The sequence below is a fragment of the Somniosus microcephalus genome, chromosome 14 (assembly GCF_052327205.1).
Source record: "Somniosus microcephalus isolate GS21.2 chromosome 14, FLI_Smic_1.0, whole genome shotgun sequence".
In the NCBI taxonomy this organism is placed as follows: domain Eukaryota; kingdom Metazoa; phylum Chordata; class Chondrichthyes; order Squaliformes; family Somniosidae; genus Somniosus; species Somniosus microcephalus.
In genome coordinates, this window is record NC_141000.1 from 86535334 (window position 1) to 86555120 (window position 19787).

At 44.1% G+C, this 19787-nt stretch overlaps 1 protein-coding gene across 1 annotated transcript in view; it reads left to right on the top strand.

The window, feature by feature from the left end:
- The first annotated feature begins 736 nt into the window (after positions 1–736).
- cd247 (CD247 molecule) overlaps positions 737–19787 on the top strand; it is a 154683-nt gene continuing 135632 nt past the window's right edge. Inside the window, exon 1 of the mRNA XM_086006871.1 lies at positions 737–919. Coding sequence (XP_085862997.1) covers positions 862–919 — 58 coding nt within the window. The 5' untranslated portion in view covers positions 737–861. The remainder of the gene's footprint in view (positions 920–19787) is intronic.

Consider the following 19787-nt stretch of genomic DNA (forward strand, 5'->3'; position numbering starts at 1 on the left):
GAGGTTCACCTTTGACTTCACGTTCTGTTTAGATGAAGCTTTAAATGCTGCAAACCTGGTTACTTATGCCGTCGGTAAGTTAAACAGAAAAAGATTCATGAGTTTACATGTGAATTGTGAAGAAGCAATATTGCAATGATACGTGGAATCTGCCTGGAATACTTTCCAGTTACATAATTTGTTTCTTCCCAAGCATTTACAATCTCAAAACAAATAAACAGAATAACAGATTTCCTGAAGCAATTACAAATTAATAAAATAATAGAATACACAGTCAACTGACACCTGAGATTACAGTCTTGTTTTTGTAATTAATACTGTTTTAATATTATGGCGTGGGATTTAATCAATTTTTGAACCATTTATGCTGACTGACCTGTCAATGTGGACACTATAGCGCCAAAATCAAAAATCATGAGAAATACACACATGTATGTATCTTCACTGAATTTGAGATTTAGTTTACCTGAAAATGAGAGTAGGTACATGAATTACTAAATATGATCCTAGGTCAATAAATACTGTAAAAATACACTCAGAAGTGAATGAAACTGTAAGCAGAAACAATTGGGACTTTAGAAGGAGTAGCCTCCAGAGAAAATGACAGTAAAAGAGAGGCTGGATTAGTTTAAATGTTTTGTGTCTATATATGTAAAGTTTGACTAAAATAAAACAAAGACATAATAAGTTCCTAAAACGTATGTTATCAGCATACAGATCTCAGCATTCAGAGCATGTAGGCTGTACACAAGCTCGAGTGCTAGCCACTTCCTGAACGCACAACAGAAGACAAGTCACAGTGCGCTGTGAGGAACAAAAGGCCTGAGTGGAGAAAAGCAAGGGAAGAGTGGAGAAAAGAAAATGAAATTAAAGTGGATTTGTGCCATAATATGCCTGGTCACAGAATTCCATCTCGCTGGTAAGATTTTCTCTTTTCTTTTTAAAAAATAACTGAAATTTAGAATTGAAAAGTGGATAGGCTGTAGCACTCATTGGTCAAGACGGGAGGAAGTTGTCCCCAACACATTTTTAACACTTTGTGTTAATGGTCAAGTAACCTGACCTCAGTCTAGTAAAATATTTAACAGTAGACTGTATGGGAAATGAACTGTTAGTGTAATAAGGTTAAAGTGTGCAGAAAGGTTTGAAAAAATGAGCATGAAGTAACAATCACCTAATCAGCCAAAAGACGATAAAAGTTTTATAGTTCAGTTTTAAGGAGGATAAAAATTTGACAATGCAGCAATGCAGCATTACTGATTTATTTTATTACCTTTGGACACTATGCTGCCCTTGTCTTATAAGAAGATTTTAAAATTCTAATTTAATATTCCTCAAAACAATTTTCTTCAAGAAATCGAGGAGTGTTTAATTCAGAATCAAAACTAGATTCTTAAGGATCTACTCCACTTCAGCATTATTGTACTTATTTCTTTTAAAAGTCTCACAAAAATGCATTTATTTCTAAATCAGCCCAAGTTTGACAAAGTTGTTTGATTTGGATTTTATGAAACTGGACATACTAATAGAGTAGGTATAATGTTCCCATTTTGTAATATAGCTGACACACCCTTATGATGAGTTTTAAAAGAACTGCAACTTACACATAAAATAGTTCCTTTTTTCACTAATCTGAGTCCCATTTGAGATGAGAAAATGTCGACTCAGCTATACCAGCATGTTGTAAGGGTGTTTTGATTTGACAAACATGCAATTTCCAATAAATGTTTGACTTTTAAAAATTGGGCAATGTTTGTTATCCTATAGGAAGTTACAGCATGTTTTGTAATCACCATAGATTCTTGCATAATTCACACTTCATTCTGGTGCAATGTAACAATCTTCTAGAAATACTCTCCCATCAGAACTGGTGAGTGGCCAGTTTTCAAATAGCAAGAGTGAAGAAAACACAAAGATGTTCCTTTTACCAAGCAGGGTATTCATGATTCTCGATTCTTCAGCCACAGGGTCAAAATAGATACACCAACTATCACTAAAATAAAGTAATGGTTTGTTCAAAGTATTCCAGTCATAGTAGACTGTGGGCAATGGTAGGTTTACCTTCAGGAAAAGCAATTAAACCTTGTTGCACGAAGGGAGGCCTATACTTTTTGTGATGTTATGGTTTGTGACGTGACACCATGCCTTCTTTAGAATCTTAGTTATTACTTCAAGGACAGTTATTTTGCATGGTAGTTTCTTAGAGTAGAGTAGATTCTTGATTTGTTGAATTTATATATATATGTATGTGTGTTGAAGTGTAAATTTTGATTACGCAATTAACCTTGATTTATACTGTGCCTAAACTGCCTGTATTACAAAATGGCAGCAACTCTTCCACATACATTCTAGCTGCTAGTTTCATGCTTGCACATGGGAAGCAACTCATTATGAATTAACTTTCAAATGTCTTTGAGATATATGTTGTATAGGTGTAAGTTAGAAATAATGAGTGTCACTTATGCACATCCTTAACATTTTTACAATGAATGAATTGCAGCTTGCTTCAAATATAAGGAACAGTTGAGTCATTCATGCTTCTTTTACTGACGTTCATGGTTTCTGAAGTCAATTCAATCAACAAAGATAAAAATGAACCTATTTAGTCTTGTAACCCGTAAACCAATTACAGTGAAATATTGAATCTGAATTTAGATAATTGTGATGCAGGATCTTTATTGAAGTTTGGTGTCCATTCAATTAGTTGCACATAAGAACATAAGAAATAGGCCATTTGGCCCCTCGAGCCTGCTCTGCCATTCAATAGGATCATGGCTGATCTTCTACCTCAACTCCACTTTCCTGCACTATCCCCGTATCCCTCGATTCCCTTAATATCCAAAAATCTATCGATCTCTGTCTTGAATATACTCAACGACTGAGCCTCCCCAGCCCTCTGGGGTAGAGAATTCCAAAGATTCACCACCCTCTGAGTGAAGAAATTTCTCCTCATCTCAGTCCTAACTGGCCGACCTCTTATTCTGAGACTGTGACCCCTAGTTCTAGACTCCCCAGCCTGGGGAAACATCCTCCCTGCATCTACTCTGTCAAGCCCTGTAAGAATTTTGTATGTTTCAATGAGATCACCTCTCATTCTTCTAAACTCTAGGGAATGTAGGCCTAGTCTACTCAATCTGTCCTTATAGGACAATCCCCCCATCCCAGGAATCAGGCTGGTGAACCTTCATTGCATTCCCTCGATGGCAAGTATATCCTTCTTTAGGTAAGAAGACTAAAACTGTACACAATACTCCAGGTGTGGTCTCACCAGGAGTACACATATCCTACTTAACTATGTTGTAGATTTCCCATTTTATGCATTTATCTGGAATATAATGTGTTAAAAAAGCACCTCAACTTCCAAAACTACTGGATTGTTGTTGAGGATTCAATAGAACATTTTCCTTTATCTGCTTCCTTTGTCTGCCAATGAAAGGCACATTAACATAAAATAAAATATATTAAGCTATTTTAGCAAAGTTGAACATATTTATCTTTTTTGATGAGTTTATTTAAATTGCATGAACTGAACACGGAAACAATTGGCCGTTCTATATAGAACATAGTCCAGACATTGAGAAATAAGTCAACCTCTGAAGTCTGGTTCCTGAACCAGGCAGGTCTGCAGTGTTCCAGGCCATTCTCAGACAGTCTGGTTCACTAATGAAAACAGGATGAGTAGACTTGTCTCTTGGAGCTAACATACTTTCGACACAACTCCAAATAACCCTGAACAGGTAGGGTGGTTTTGGCTGGACAAACAGCAGCAAGTATACAAATGCTCTGTGCCAGTAGGCAGTGCACTGTTAGCTGGTTAAACTCTAGCAGTACCCATGTAGTCCCCAAACCTTGGCTCTGCCAACCTGAGACTAAGCTCTCTGAACTTAGGTACAAATGTCTATGGGGAGACTGCGTGCTCTGTATCAGACACACATGAAGTTTACTTGAGTAGATTTCTCAGTAGATTGGTTTGGAGACTCTTAAACATGGTGTTGATTTTTCGTGTCTGTACAGACAAGTTATGAGAAAGAAAAGAAAGACTTGCATTTATATAATGCCTTTCAAGACCTCAGGATATCCCAAAGCGCTTTACAGCACTTTTGGAAATGTTGTCAAATAGGAAACGTGGCAGCCAATTTGCACATAGCAAGGTCCCACAAACAGCAATGTGATAATGACCAGATCTAAGATAAGTCAAAATGCTTTTCCATACTTAGTTTCTAAAAAGATACCAAATTTCACCCTTGCCGAGATAAACTTGTGTTACTTTTTGAAAGCACAAAGGCTTTGTGTACGATATCAAGATGGAAAAGGAGCTTAAAACAGATATGCAAAGAATAATATTTGCACTGAGTATACGCTACTGTTGCTGATTCCTGAGGTATTGAACCGACATGCGAATTAAAAATAATAATGTATTAACTTTTGTGATGGTGAGATTGGGAGAATTAATCTGTTGCTTAAGTGTGTCAACCGCAACTCAATATGCTTAAATAAAAATGACTCTTACTATTGTATAATTAACAAAAGAGCTTTTATTAGAAAATTTAAAATTTGATTTGTTTACAGTTCAATAGAGTAGAGCATTTCACTTTTGCCACTGGGACGTGGAATAAAACAAGCTGCCAATTCGCTATCACACGCTTTGCACTCCTGCCGAAGAAGAATTTCATCCCCATACAGTACAACGGATTGAATCATTGTCCCTTTCATCCCCATACAGTACAACGGATTGAATCATTGTCCCTTTCATCCCCATACAGTACAACGGATTGAATCATTGCCCCTTTCATCCCCATACAGTACAACGGATTGAATCATTGTCCCTTTCATCCCCGCAGTACAACGGATTGAATCATTGTCCCTTTCATCCCCATACAGTACAATGGATTGAATCATTGCCCCTTTCATCCCCATACAGTACAACGGATTGAATCATTGTCCCTTTCATCCCCACAGTACAACGGATTGAATCATTGTCCCTTTCATCCTCATACAGTACAACGGATTGAATCATTGTCCCATTCTGCTTACAGTCACAGGTTTTTAAAACCAAATTCCATTCAACAAATCCGCTATCACTGTTTGATCAGGTAATATCGTTTAATATTGTCAGTTTTTATGGATTGGTATTTTCTGCATGTATATTGTTATATGTACTTTGTCTTCTCCTGCCAGTCAAATGCAGGTTTTCACAGTTCTTCTGAATGGGAAATGTAATCAGCATCTCCACAACAGTGCAGTCGCAGTCACTGCAAAAAGTGACTGACATCTTCTTCTTGTTCCAAAATGAATAATCTAGAAGAATTCTTGGGGAACTATTTCTAAACTTGTTGTGTATTACTATTTGGTGCTGGTAAACTGAAAGTAGAAATGGCTGGAACTCACATATATTTTTGAATGCTGCAATGGAATTTTAATCAGCTGGTTAAAGAGAGTTGGTTCTCTAAGGGAAAATAGTTTTGGTGCAGAGGCATCCTACTTTTATGTTTCATCTGTATTATAATTTATATGAAAACTCCTGGGAATACTTATTAATAATGTACAGTAGAAGATATCCAACACTTTAATCGGGTAGAGGCCTGATTCATATTCAAAAGAGATCGGCAGCATCTTTATTTGCTCTCATAAGCTGTCAATCATACAAAAAAGTATACTGGTGTATGCTTGGCAGTATTGGGTTATTGTGTCTATAGCAAGATATCCAGGCATTGAAGGCTGCGCAGAAAAAAGCAACCAAACTGATACCTAGCTTAAGGCATCTGAGTTATGAGGAGAGATTGAACAGCCTGAAATTGTTTACTTTGGAGAAGTGGAGGCTCAGGGAAGAGATTATTCAAGTGTTTAAGATTTATAAGAGAACAGATAAATTGAATTACAATAATGCGTCTGAGATTGCCACAAACTGTAGAACCAGGGGACACGGGCTTAAGCTTAGAAGAGGGAAGATGCACAGACAGTTTTGATTTAACTACTGAATGCAGCAGGTGCTGAACATGTGGGATGAGCTGCCCATAGAGAGAGTGGAGGCCGAAAGGGTGGAAATATTTAAGGGAGATTGGGATTGACATTTGAGGGAGTGGGCGATTGAGAGGTATTCGTTTTGGGCAGATGGACTGTAGAGTCTTTTCTGGTTCTGTGCTTTCTTACATTACTGTGTGTTTTGTCCGTCCAGGTGGGTCATCTTGAAGGTTTCTTGGGGGAGTGATAAAAAGAAGTATTTCTCCATGAATTATTCTTGTCCTTTAATCAGTCCACTATGTTTAATAGACTTTAATTATTTTCATGGATTTGCTTTTAAAGGTTGCAGCTTCTGCCTAGCCTTTAACATAACTACGCTTTGGTGTTGGATTATGAGTATATGATCCTTCAAAATGAAAATATTTCTGTATAAGCCCCAATTTTCCCTATTCTCTTCCAAATAAGTGTAATTTTATAGTCAGTGTATATTTTTGCTGTGTTTATACAATTAAGCAATTGGCTGATAGCCTAGGGTCACATTGGATCAATGCTCACCCTTGTGCTACAGTTTTAGAAGGCCTGAAATTTCAGAATTCCTGCTCCGCCTCTGGAAGTGCAAAGGAGCAGGACTCCTGGCCACCTGCTGAAGAAAAACACTGACTCCATCCCAAATCCTAGCGATGGAGTCATCTTAATAAACGGTGATGGCCCACGCCTGTAGAGGCTACAGAGTAACCCGCCCCAAATGGCTGGTGGAAAATCAGAGTGAAATTCTGCTTGACATCGTTCTAGTTTCATCCTCTGCCTCCCAAAGAACTTTGGATTCTTCGAATTTTATAGTCCAGAAGGAGGTCTAATGCCCATTGTGCCGGACCTGGCTCTCTGAAAGAAGTAACCATCACTCCCATTTCTGAAAAAGATAACCATTTATTCCCATTACTCTGCCATTTTCCCATACATGTAATTTTTTTCTTTTACAAATATTTATCCACTTTCCTTTTAAATGCCGTCATGAAATCTGCATTTACCATTGTTTGATAGGGAATTCCATGTCCTAACAACCTAAAAGGAATTCTCCTTTCACTCTTTCAGTGATGAGCTTAAATTTATGCCCGCTAATTACTGACTCACTGAACAGTGCAAATAGTTGCTCCCTGTTTACCTTATGCCAACCCCTCATAATTTTGAGCACTTCTATCACATCTCTTCTTAACCGACTTTGTTCCCGTGAAAGGAGGCCCAGTTTCTCTGGCTTCTCATCATTGGTATCATCTTAATAAGTCTCTTCTGTCCATCGCTTTCACATCTCTCCTAAGGTAAGGGTACAATATTGTAATTGTGGCCTAAGCAATGATTCATATAGGTTTAGCATAATCTCTTTTTGTACTTTACGGAGTGAATGCCCAGAGGATCCTGCTGCTTGTCGGAACAGCCACTGTTTACGCCTTTTTTCCAGGGTTTTCACTGCCTTTCCTCTGAAGTTACAGTGAGAAATTCACCCCTACGTGCTTACTGATAAAATCTAGGATTCCATATGCTTTCTTTTCAGCTTTATCAACTTATCATCCCCCACTTTTACAGATTTGGGAAAAGTACTGGAGCATCTCTGGCACCAGCGTTAACTGTAATGCAACTAAAAACTGATGCATTCTACAGAGAAGCAGAAAAGATTGGCAGAAAAGGAGTTAGAAAAAGATGTCATCGTTGAGCACAATGTCTGCTGAATGCTCAGGTCTTTTAGCTATTTTGTTTTCCAAACACTTAGTAGTATTTTCTTAATAAATTACCATAGCATAGAATGGTTTCTTATGTGAAAACTTTAAATAAGAATATAGAAACTGGAAAAGTAGTTACGTTCTTAACATAAACCATTTGATGAATTCTACAATTCTTTCATGAGTACAAAAGTGCAATAACTCAAAAAGAATGAGTTCTTATTTCCTTACACACATTTGAGAGATTCTATTTATTCTATGGCTCTCACCTGCAGGATTTTGACCCAGTGACAGTGAAGGAATGGTGAGATATTTCCAAGTCAGGAAGGTGTGTGACTTGGAGGGGAACTTGGAGGTGGTGGTGTTCCCTTGCGCCTGCTGCCCTTGTCCTTCTAGGTGGTAGAAGTCACGGGTTTGGGAGGTGCTGTCAAAGAAGGCTTGGCGAGTTATTGCAGTGTATCTTGTAGATGGTACACAGTGCAGACAAAGTGTGCCGGTGGTGGAGGGAGTGAATGTTTAAGGTGGTGGATGGGGTGTCAATCTAGCAGGCTGCTTTATCCTGGATGGTGTCGAGCTTTCTGAGTGTTGTTGGAGCTGCACTCATCCAGGCAAGTGGAGAATATTCCATCACACTCCTGATTTGTGCCTGGTAGGTGGTGGAAAGGCTTTGAGGAGTCAGGAGGTGAGTCACTCGCCGCAGAATACCCAACCTCTGACCTGCTCTTGTGGCTACAGTATTTATGTGGCTGGCCCAGTTAAGTTTCTGGTCAATGGTGACCCCCCCAGGATGTAGATGTGGGGGATTCGATGATGGTAATGCCGTTGAATGTCAAGGGGCGGTGGTTAAACATTCTCTTGTTGGAGATAGTCATTGCCTGGCACATGTGTGGTGCGAATGTTACTTGCCACTTATCAGCCCAAGCCTAAATGTTGTCCAGGTCTTGCTGCATGCGGGCGTGGGCTGCTTCATTATCTGAGGAGTTGTGAATGCACCTGAACACTGTGCAATAATCAGCGAACATCCCCATTTCTGACCTTACGATGGAGGGAAGGTCATTGATGAAGTAACTGAAGATGGTTGGGCCTAGGACACTGCGCTGAGGAACTCCTGCAACGATGCCCTGGGGCTGAGATGATTGGCCTCCAACAACCACAACCATCTTCCTTTGTGCTAGGTATGACTCCAGCCAGTGGAGAGTTTTCCCCCCGATTCCCATTGACTTCAATTTTACTAGGGCTCCTTGATGCCACACGTGGTCAAATGCTGCCATGATATCAAGGGCAGTCACTCTCACCTCACCTCTGGAATTCAGCTCTTTTGTCAATGTTTGGCACAAGGCTGTAATGAGGTCTGAAGCCGTGTGGTCCTGGCAGAACTCAAACTGAGCATTGATGAGCAGCTTGTTGATGAGTAAGTGTCCCATGATAGCACTGTTAACGACAGCTTCCATCACTTTGCTGATGATTGAGAGTAGACTGATGGGGGCGGTAATTGGTCAGATTGGATTTGTCCTGCTTTTTGTGAACAGGAGATACCTGGGCAATTTCCCACTTTGTCGGGTAGATGCCAGTGCTGTAGTTGTACTGGAACAGCTTGGCTAGATGCACGGCTAGTTCTGGGGCACAAGTCTTCAGCACTACAGCCGGGATGTTGTCAGGGCCCATAGACTTTGCTGTATCCAGTGCGCTCAGCCATTTCTTGTTATCATGTGAATTGAATCGAATTGGCTGAAGTTTGGCTTCTGTGATACTGGGGACCTCAGTAGGAGGCCGAGATGGATCATCCACTTGGCACTCCTGGCTGAAGATAGTTGCAAACATTTCAGCCTTGTCATTTGCAATGTGCTGGGCTCCGCCATCATTGAGGATGGGGATGTTCATGGAGCCTCCTCCTCTCGTTAGTTGTTGAATTGTCCACCACCATTCACGACTGGATGTGGCAGGACTGCAGAGCTTTGATCTGATCCGTTGGTTGTGGAATTGCTTAGCTCTATCTATAGCTTGCTGTTTCTGCTGTTAGCATACATATAGTCTTGTGTTGTAACTTCCCCAGGTTGGCACCTCATTTTTAGGTATGCCTGGTGCTGCTCCTGGTATGCTGTTCTACACTCCTCATTGTACCAGGGTTTGCCCCCTGGCTTGATGGTAATGGTAGAGTGAGGGATATGCCAGACCATGAGGTTACAAATTGTGCTGGAATACAATTCTGTTGCTGTTGATGGTCCCCAGTGCCTCATGGATACCCAGTTTTGAGCTGCTAGATCTGTTCTGAATCTATCCCACTTAGCATGGTAATAGTGGCACAGAACATAATGGAGAGTGTCTGAATTGTGAAGACAGGAGTTCGTCTCCACAGGACTGTGCGATGGTCATTCCTACCAATACTGTCATAGATAGATGCATCTGTGGCAGGTAGATTGGTGAGGCCTGTCACATCACTCTGTTTCCATGCAGAGCCGTAGGAGTGCTGAGATTCCATGGAAGAGGCACCTGCTGTATGTAACTGTAAGTTGTTGTTGAGAAAGAGATAAGATATACTGTTTTAGCTGTAAATGTTTTTGATGGACATGAGAAATAATCCTGGAGAGATATATTATGCAATTTGATAAGAAGAAGGATAATACTAAATGGCCACTATAAAGCTGAGAACTAGATTCTAACAGAAGCAGAGAGTCATTGCTTTTGGACACCTCTGAAAGAAGGGCATTGAGTATCAGGTGAGAGGACAGAATGAATAATGCGAAAGTAATGAAAGGGATCTCGCTTGCATTAATGGAGTATTTTACAGCAGGAACACTGTAATAAACAGCGCTTGTGTTCCATATGGCTGAAGATTAGTGCCCTTGAAAGGAGATGGAATATGTGTGAGATGGAAAAAGTCAATTTCACCCCATTGCTCAACAGTGACAGATTGTATGGGGCTACACAGAGTTAGATTTAACCATTACCAACTTAAGTGGCATGGACCATTTGTACAGAAGTAACAAAATCCCCAAAATGATTAAACTTTTCAAATTGTTATGTTCTTAAAGGGATTCTTTTTATTACCTTCCAGTTTTACTACAATTTTGTTCCAGAATCAAAATCTGACTTCAGAACATATTTTACATCTTAATATAGAATTAAGATCTCACTCTAGCTTGGTGACTCAGTGGTGCAATACCTATTCCTTTGAGCTGAGGATGTCTCATTATTCCCACCAAGGGGATTTTCAAAGTGCCAGCTGAAGTGGCGTTGGGCAAGCAGTGATCTCTCAAATATGTAAGTGTTATAAGTGTAGAGATACAAGTCAGTTTTTGCCTTAACATCTAATTTATATTACTACATTTACGTAGACACCTTGTAGTGTAAATAGAATATCATACTCGCGATAGGGAGGAAACCATAAAAGACGGAAAACTATGGCGATCCGTGTGCATGCTGTTCTCCCTCAGCTGACAAATCAGTATTCCTCCATGTTGAACACCACTTGGAAGAAGCACAGAGGGCAGTGAGGGCACAGAATGTACCACGGGTGGGGGACTTCACTGTCCATACCCAGAGTGGCTCGGTAGCACCACTACTGACCCAGCTGTCGAAAGCCAGGTGAGAGAACCAACACGAGGGAAAAACCTACTTGACCTCATCTCCACCAATCTACCTGTCGCAGATGCATCTGTCCATGACAGTATTGGTAGCAGTGACCACTGCACAGTCCTTATGGAGGTGAAGTCCAGTTTTCACACTGAGGACACCCTCTATCGTGTTGTGTGGCACTACCACTGTGCTAAATGGGATCGATTCAGAACAGATCTAGCAGCTCAAAACTGGGCATCCATGAGGCAATGTGGGCCATCAACAGCAGCAGAATTATATTTCCATAATCCTCATTACCATCAAGCCAAGGGGCCAACCCTGGTTCAATGAGGAGTGCAGAAGAGCATGCCAGGAGCAGCAACAGGTGTACCTAAAAATGAGGTGCCAACCTGGGGAAGCTGCAACACAGGACTACATGCATGCTAAGCAAGCAGCATGCTGTAGACAGAGCTAAGCGATCCCACAATCAACGGATCAGATCAAAGCTCTGCAGTCCTGCCACATCGTCGTGAATGGTGGTGGACAATTAAACAACTAACGGGAGGAGGAGGCTCCATGAATACCCCCATCCTCAATGATGATGGAGCCCAGCATGTGAGTGCAAAAGACAAGGCTGAAGTGTTTGCAACCATCTTCAGCCAGAATTGTCAAGTGAATGATCCATCTTGACCTCCTCCTGAGATGCTCACCATCACAGAAGCCAGTCTTCAGCCAATTCGATTCACTCCACGTGATATCAAGAAATGGCTGAGCGCACTGGATACAGCAAAGTCTATGGGCCCTGACAACATCCCGGCTGTAGTGCTGAAGACTTGTGCTCCAGAACTAGCTGCACCTCTAGCCAAGCTGTTCCAGTACACATACAACACTGACATCTACCCGACAACGTGGAAAACGGCCCAGGTATGTCCTGTCCACAAAAAGCAGAACAAATCCTGTTTGTGTCAGCCGTGGCTAAGTTGGTAGCACTCTTGCCTTTGAGTCAGAAGGTTGTGGGTTCATAGTCCTACTCCAGAGACTTGAGCTGACGTTCCAGTGCAGTACTGAGGGAGCGCTGCACTGCCGGAGGTGCCATCTTTCGGATGAGGCGTTAAACTGATGCCTCGTCTGCTCTCTCAGGTGGATGTAAAAGATCCCACGGCACTACTTTGAAGAAGAGTAGGGGAGTTATTCCTGGTGTCCTGGCTAATATTTATTCCTCAATCAACATCACAAAAAAAAGATTATTTGGCCGTTATCACATTGCTGGGTACTTGCTGTGTGCAAACTGGCTGCCGCATTTCCCACTTTACAACAGTGACTACACTCCAAAAGTACTTCATTGGCTGTAAAGCACTTTGGGACGTCCTGAGGTAATGAAAGGCATTATATAAATGCAAGTCTTTTTCTTTTAAATCCAATCTGGCCAATTACTGCCACATTAACCTACTCTGAATCATCAGCTAAGTGATGGACGAGGTTGTCGACAGTGCTATCATGCGGCACTTACTCACCAATAACCTGCTCACCGATGCTTAGTTTGAGTTCTGCCAGGACCATTCAGCTCCAGACCTCATTACAGTCTTGCTGCAAACATGGACAAAAGAGCTGAATTTTAGAGGTGAGGTGAGAGTGACTGGTCTTGACATCAAGGCAGCATTTGACCGCATGTGGCATTAAGGAGCCCTAGTAAAATTGAAGTTAATGGGAATCAGGGAGAAAGCTCCAGGACATGCTGCAAGAGTTCCTCAGGGCAGTGTCCTAGGCCCAACCATCTTCAGCTGTTTCATCAATGACTTTTCCTCCATCATAAGGTCAGAAGTGGAGATGCTCGCTGATGATTGCAGTGTTCAGCTCCTCAGATAATGAAGCAGTCCGTGCCCGCATGCATAAAGACCTGGACAACATTCGGGCTTGGGCTGATAAATGGCAAGTAACATTTGCACCACACAAGCGCCAGGCAACAAGAGAGAGACTAACCACCTCTCCTTGATATTCAATGGCATTACCATCGTCGAATCCTCCACCATCAACATCCTGGGGGTCACCATTAACCAGAAACTTAACTGGACCAGCCACATAAATACTGTGGCTACAAGAACAGGTCAGAGGTTGGGTATTGTGTGGCAAGTGACTCACCTCCTGATTCCCCAAAGCCTTTCCACCATCTACAAGGCACAAATCAGGAGTGTGATGGAATACTCTCCACTTGCCTGGATGAGTGCAGTTCCAAAAACACTCAAGAAGCTCAATACCATCCAGGGCAAAGCAGCCCACTTGATTGGCACCCCATCCACCACCTTAAACATTCACTCCCTCCACCACCGGCGTACCGTGGCTGCAGTGCGTACCATCTACAAGATGCACTGCAGCAACTCACCAAGGCTTCTTCGACAGCACCTCCCAAACCCGTGACCTTTACCACCTAGAAGGGACAAGGGCAGCAGGCGCATGGGAACACCACAACCTCCAAGTTGCCCTCCAAGTCACACACCATCCTGACTTGGAAATATATTGTCGTTCCTTCATCGTCGCTGCGTCAAAATCCTGGAACTCCCTCCCAAACAGCACTGTGGGAGTACCTTCACCACATGGACTGCAGTGGTCCAAGAAGGTGGCTCACCACCACCTTCTCAAGGGCAATTAGGGATGGGCATGGACGGCCACATCCTGTGAATGAATAGAAAAAATAGGTAGCACCAAAAACGCTTTAAAAATCTAATTTTAATAACCAATAACAAAGACGTCCTTTACAACAAAGAATTTGAGTTTGTTATTAGGAGGAGGGAGCAGAACTGTATCTAGTTTTTTTCTCATTTGACCCAAACTTTAAACAAGTTCAAATAAAATCACTGAAATTATTATCTAAGTGATCAAAACCTGGGTCTTTTGTAGGGTATCAGATTCACCTTTAGAAGCTCCTTGGGAATTATGTGATAACAGGTTTTGGTGGTTAGAGTGCAGCTATACCGTAAACAGTGTCCTTTCATAGCCAGCAGTGTCTTGTTTTTATTGCCTGGCTGTGATTGATGCTGTCAAATCCAGGAGAGAGCTCAGTGCTACGTGCCTATGTGTTTAATCAGAGCTCTGCTCCCAGCCAGGACATTTTTAACTGTTTGAGAGTGGAGGAAGGAAATCCACATGCTCAGCCCACTTACGGAAGTACTGAGTAGCATTATAGAGAACCCAGGTGGTCAGAGAAACCCCTTCAACATTTTATAAATCCAGTTTCTCATGGCACTGGGGTTATTGGGCTAGAAATTGGACTTGCGACTGAAACAGGCGGCATGTCAGTGGAGTGATGGGATTTGCCTATCTGTGCCAGGGCCAAATCGGGCACCGGGCCCCTGGCTGCAATTAACCGTCAAACTATATTGTGTCTCCCGAAACAGCTCACCGATTTGGAGGTCACCAATTTCGTCCAGCTGCAACAGCAGCAGTGGTGCTCAGGTAGGCCCTGGGGGTTGGGGGTGGGAGGGGGGGGGGCGGGGGTCGAACATGGGCTGGCAGCCTGCTGTTGTGCTGTGGAGCGAGGAGGACTCCTACTCTTCATGGTTCCACATTCAGGTAAATGGAAAAGAACAACTTACCTCTTCTTTGGCAGACCGCTGGTTAGGCCACCCTAGACCATGAAAATGGAGCAGAGTATGCACGGCGCATGCTCCACTCAATTTTTGTCCCATTTGACATTGGTGTCCCGAAACAGGAATTAGGCCCTTGATTAGCATAATCAAGGGGTGTAACATCTATCTTAGGCCATCGCCCCGGGCACCTGGAAGTCACCTAGGACCAGACCGTTCACAACCTTGGCATCCTAATTGACCCAGAGCTAAGCTTCCGAACCCATGTCCTCTCCATCACCAAGACCGCCTACTTCCACCTCTGCAACATCACCCATTTCCACCCCTGTCTCAGCTCATTCGCTGCTGAAACCCTCATCCATGCCTTTGTTATCTCTAGACTCGACTATTCCAATGCACTCCTGGCCGGTCTCCCACCTTGCACCCTCCGTAAACCTGAGCTTATCCAAAACTCTGCTGCCCGTGTCCTAACTCGCACCAAGTCCCATTCACCCATCACCCCTGTGTTCACTGACCAACATTGGCTCCGGGTCCAGTAATGCCTCAAATTTTAACTTCTTATGCTTGTGTTCAAATCCCTCCATGTGCTTGCCCCTCCCTATCTTGCTCCTGCAATTCTGGCCTCTTGTGCATCCCCGATTTCCATCGCCCCTTCCATTAGCGGTCATACTTTCAGCTGCCTAGGCCCTAAACACTGGAATTCCCTCCCTAAACCTCTCCGCTTCTCGACCTCTCTCTCCTCCTTTAAGCCGCTCTTTAAAACCTACCTCTTTGACCAAGCTTTTGATCACCTGTCCTAATATCTCCTTATGTGGCTCGGTGTCAAATTTTGTCTGAAGCGCTTTGGGACGTTTTACTATGTTAACGATGCTATAGAATTGCAAGTTGTTGTTGTTGTTGAGGATACGGAAAGTAGAATGGCTAAGTTTGCTAATGATACAAAATTGTGTGAATAGCAAGATGTTCAAAGGAAAGGTATAACATTCTATCAGTGCAGTACTTTGCAGAAGTGGCACTATAACTTTGGAGTCATACCCTGCTTTGACTCTGAAGTGCAGCAAAGTGAGATTCCTGTGGGAGACCATTTCACACCACATGCAATATGAATCCAATGTAGTGTTGAGCCTGGTTTGAAAAGTGCTCAAGGGTTCATTGGATCTCCTGGGCATTTTATGAACAGAAGCAGAGATTTTTTTTTAATGTTTTGAGCAAGTGGAAGCTCTCAAAATTGGGAGCCAGCAGTATAAATGTAATACTGCCAGATGCAAACTGCTCTTTGCAGCCACCAGTCTCAGACCAGTAGCAACGTACGATGGCATCCAAAAACCTACAGAGTAGTTCAGCATATGAATCACAAATACAATTTATTGTTAAGAAATGTATGGCAATACAGATCGATACTAAAAATAGCAAACACAATTACAAACTTAAAAAGTATTAAATGAGACGAGGAAAAATATTGGTGTAATAGCTGATCAAATATTAAAAGAATCATTAAAATGTAGGACAGCAGTTACAAAAGTTGATTGATAGAATGCAAGTCAAGGGAAATGTTACTGAGTTCAATAAAGCACTTTAAGAACACATGTGGAATATTAACTACTGTTGACACCTTTACAAAAACGTAGAAAGATACAGAGAAGGGCAACAGCCTAAATCTAAGTTATAGTTAACATAACTATGAGAGAGTCTTAAGGAAGCTAACGCTATCCTTCTTGGAAAGATATATTTAACACACTCAGGGAGGCCTTAGGATGGCTGCAGTGAGAAATGGAAGAATGCCACACTGATGCACTAGAGAGTTTTACCACGATTAGGATAAGACATTAGCCCAGAAATTCGGCTCTCCATGGGTGAGTACGCACGGGGTACTCACCCGTAGGCCTGATGGAAGTGCCGGTTTCCTGCATGCACTGCGCATGCGCGGGAAACCGGCACTTCCGTTCCCCTGAAAGAAGGGGTTCAGAGTTCGAACGCGTGCGCAGGGGAGGCTGCGCGTGCACATCGAACTTCAGTATTTTTTACAGGTTTTCCCAGGAGGGTAAGCCTGCAGAATTTAGAAATGTAAAAAGCAGGCGTAAGGCCTGCTTTTTACAAGGTAAGTGGTGAATTAATTAAAATTAAAACATTTTTTCCACAGGTTTATTATTTTTAAATACTTTAAAGCAAGGTAAGTTTAATTTTAGCCCCGTTAGAAAATAAAATTATTTTTTTCAAAAATTTAAATGATTGTTTAAAATAGTTATTTCATGTAATTTATAGTTTATTTAAAAAATGTGATTTAAAAAAAAATTATTTGAAGATTTAGTGCTATTTTGGGGCCATAGTATTTATAAGTCTTGACAGCACTTCCTGTCAGACTTATGAATGGAGCATTCCCTGCTCCGATTGGCTGCCCATGGCCCACGTGATCCCAGGGGACGCATCGAACTAACTGCGCCCCTGGGATACGCAAGCACTGCGCGCCGGCAGCTGGACCAGGCCCCGGATCGGAATTCCACGGGAGCCCAGAGCTCAACGGCTGGCGCGCTAGGTAAGTGCAGATCGGGGGCTTGCACCCGTGGGAAGCCCCCGACCCGAATTTCTGGGCCATTATTCGGGTACATATTTGGATCGCACCGGCAAATTTGCGACGGAAACCGGCACAAGGTGAATTTCTCTCCCTCAGTCTAATAAAATGACAGAGGCAGGACATTTCTGCTCACTGTGTAGCAACATTGTAAATGTGGCTGTAATGGTTTGCTCTGTTCAGTATTTCTAAACGTGTTCTTTTGGTACATGTATAAGGGTTTTCTGCAAATACTGTATTGAGCAAATTTGTATGAACACATTTGCAGTGTCACTAAACAGGATGATTCGGGATATTCTTACACCTGGATGTATTATAAAAATATTTGGGAAGTCAGTTGTGCAACTTTAAGACTTTTTTTTTGCAATTGGTCCTTATGTCTACACTGTGCTGATGGCCACAAAACTGCAGGTAAAAATTCGTCGGGCCAGTTTGCGCGAACAGTGAATGCCTAAACCAAGAGGCCCGAGGATCGATGAGAATTGGTCCTGGGGTCTCATCAACATCGTCAGGATGGACTGCCAGGAGGAGGGAGGGGTTTGGAGTGGGCTATGGAGGGAGGAGGGAAGGGTTTGGAGTGGACTATGGAGGGAGGAGGGAGGGGTTTGGAGTGGGCTATGGAGGTGGGTGGGAGGGGTTTGGAGTGGGCTAAGGAAGGAGGAGGGAGGGGTTTGGAGTGGGCTATGGAGGGAGGAGGGAGAGGTTTGGAGTGGGCTTAGGAGGGGTGGGAGGGAGGGGTTTGGAGTGGGCTTAGGAGGGGTGGGAGGGAGGGGTTTGGAGTGGGCTATGGAGGAGGGTGGGAGGGGTTTGGAGTGGGCTATGGTGGGAGGAGGGAGGGGTTTGGAGTGGGCTATGGAGGGAGGAGTTTGGAGTGGGCTATGGAGGAGGGTGGGAGGGGTTTGGAGTGGGTGATGGTGGGAGGAGGCAGGGGTTTGGAGTGGGCTATGGAGGGAGGAGGGAGGGGTTTAAAGTGGGCTATGGAGGGAGGAGGGAGGGGTATGGAGTGGGCTATGGAAGGAGGAGGGAGGGGTTTGGAGTGGGCTATGGAGGGAGGAGGGAGGGGTTTGGAGTGGGCTTAGGAGGGGTGGGAGGGAGGGGTTTGGAGTGGGCTATGGAGGAGGGTGGGAGGGGTTTGGAGTGGGCTATGGTGGGAGGAGGGAGGGGTTTGGAGTGGGCTATGGAGGGAGGAGTTTGGAGTGGGCTATGGAGGAGGGTGGGAGGGGTTTGGAGTGGGCGATGGTGGGAGGAGGCAGGGGTTTGGAGTGGGCTATGGAGGGAGGAGGGAGGGGTTTAAAGTAGGCTATGGAGGGGGGTGGGAGGGGTTTGGAGTGGGCTATGGAGGAGGGTGGGAGTAGTTTGGAGTGGGCTATGGTGGGAGGAGGGAGGGGTTTGGAGTGGGCTATGGTGGGAGGAGGGAGGGGTTTGGAGTAGGCTATGGAGGGAGGAGGGAGGGGTTTGGAGTGGGCTATGGAGGAGGGTGGGAGTAGTTTGGAGTGGGCTATGGTGGGAGGAGGGAGGGGTTTGGAGTGGGCTATGGAGGGAAGAGGGAGGGGTTTGGAGTGGGCTATGGAGAGAGGAGGGAGGGGTTTGGAGTGGGCTATGGAGGAGGGTGAGAGGGGTTTGGAGTGGGCTATGGTAGGAGGAGGGAGGGGTTTGGAGTGGGCTATGGAGGGAGGGGTTTGGAGTGGGCTATGGAGGGAGGAGTTTGGAGTGGGCTATGGAGGAGGGTGGGAGGGGTTTGGAGTGGGCTATGGTGGGAGGAGGGAGGGGTTTGGAGTGGGCTATGGAGGAGAGTGGGAGGGGTTTGGAGTGGGCGATGGTGGGAGGAGGGAGGGGTTTGGAGTGGGCTATGGAGGAGGGTGGGAGGGGTTTGGAGTGGGCGATGGTGGGAGGAGGGAGGGGTTTGGAGTGGGCTATGGAGGGAGGAGGGAGGGGTTTAAAGTGGGCTATGGAGGAGGGTGGGAGTAGTTTGGAGTGGGCTATGGTGGGAGGAGGGAGGGGTTTGGAGTGGGCTATGGAGGAGGGTGGGAGGGGTTTGGAGTGGGCGATGGTGGGAGGAGGGAGGGGTTTGGAGTGGGCGATGGAGGGAGGAGGGAGGGGTTTAAAGTGGGCTATGGAGGGGGGTGGGAGGGGTTTGGAGTGGGCTATGGAGGGAAGAGGGAGGGGTTTGGAGTGGGCTATGGAGGGAGGAGGGAGGGGTTTGGAGTGGGCTATGGAGAGAGGAGGGAGGGGTTTGGAGTGGGCTATGGAGGAGGGTGGGAGGGGTTTGGAGTGGGCTATGGTGGGAGGAGGGAGGGGTTTGGAGTGGGCTATGGAGGGAAGAGGGAGGGGTTTGGAGTGGGCTATGGAGGGAAGAGGGAGGGGTTTGGAGTGGGCTATGGAGGGAGGAGGGAGGGGTTTGGAGTG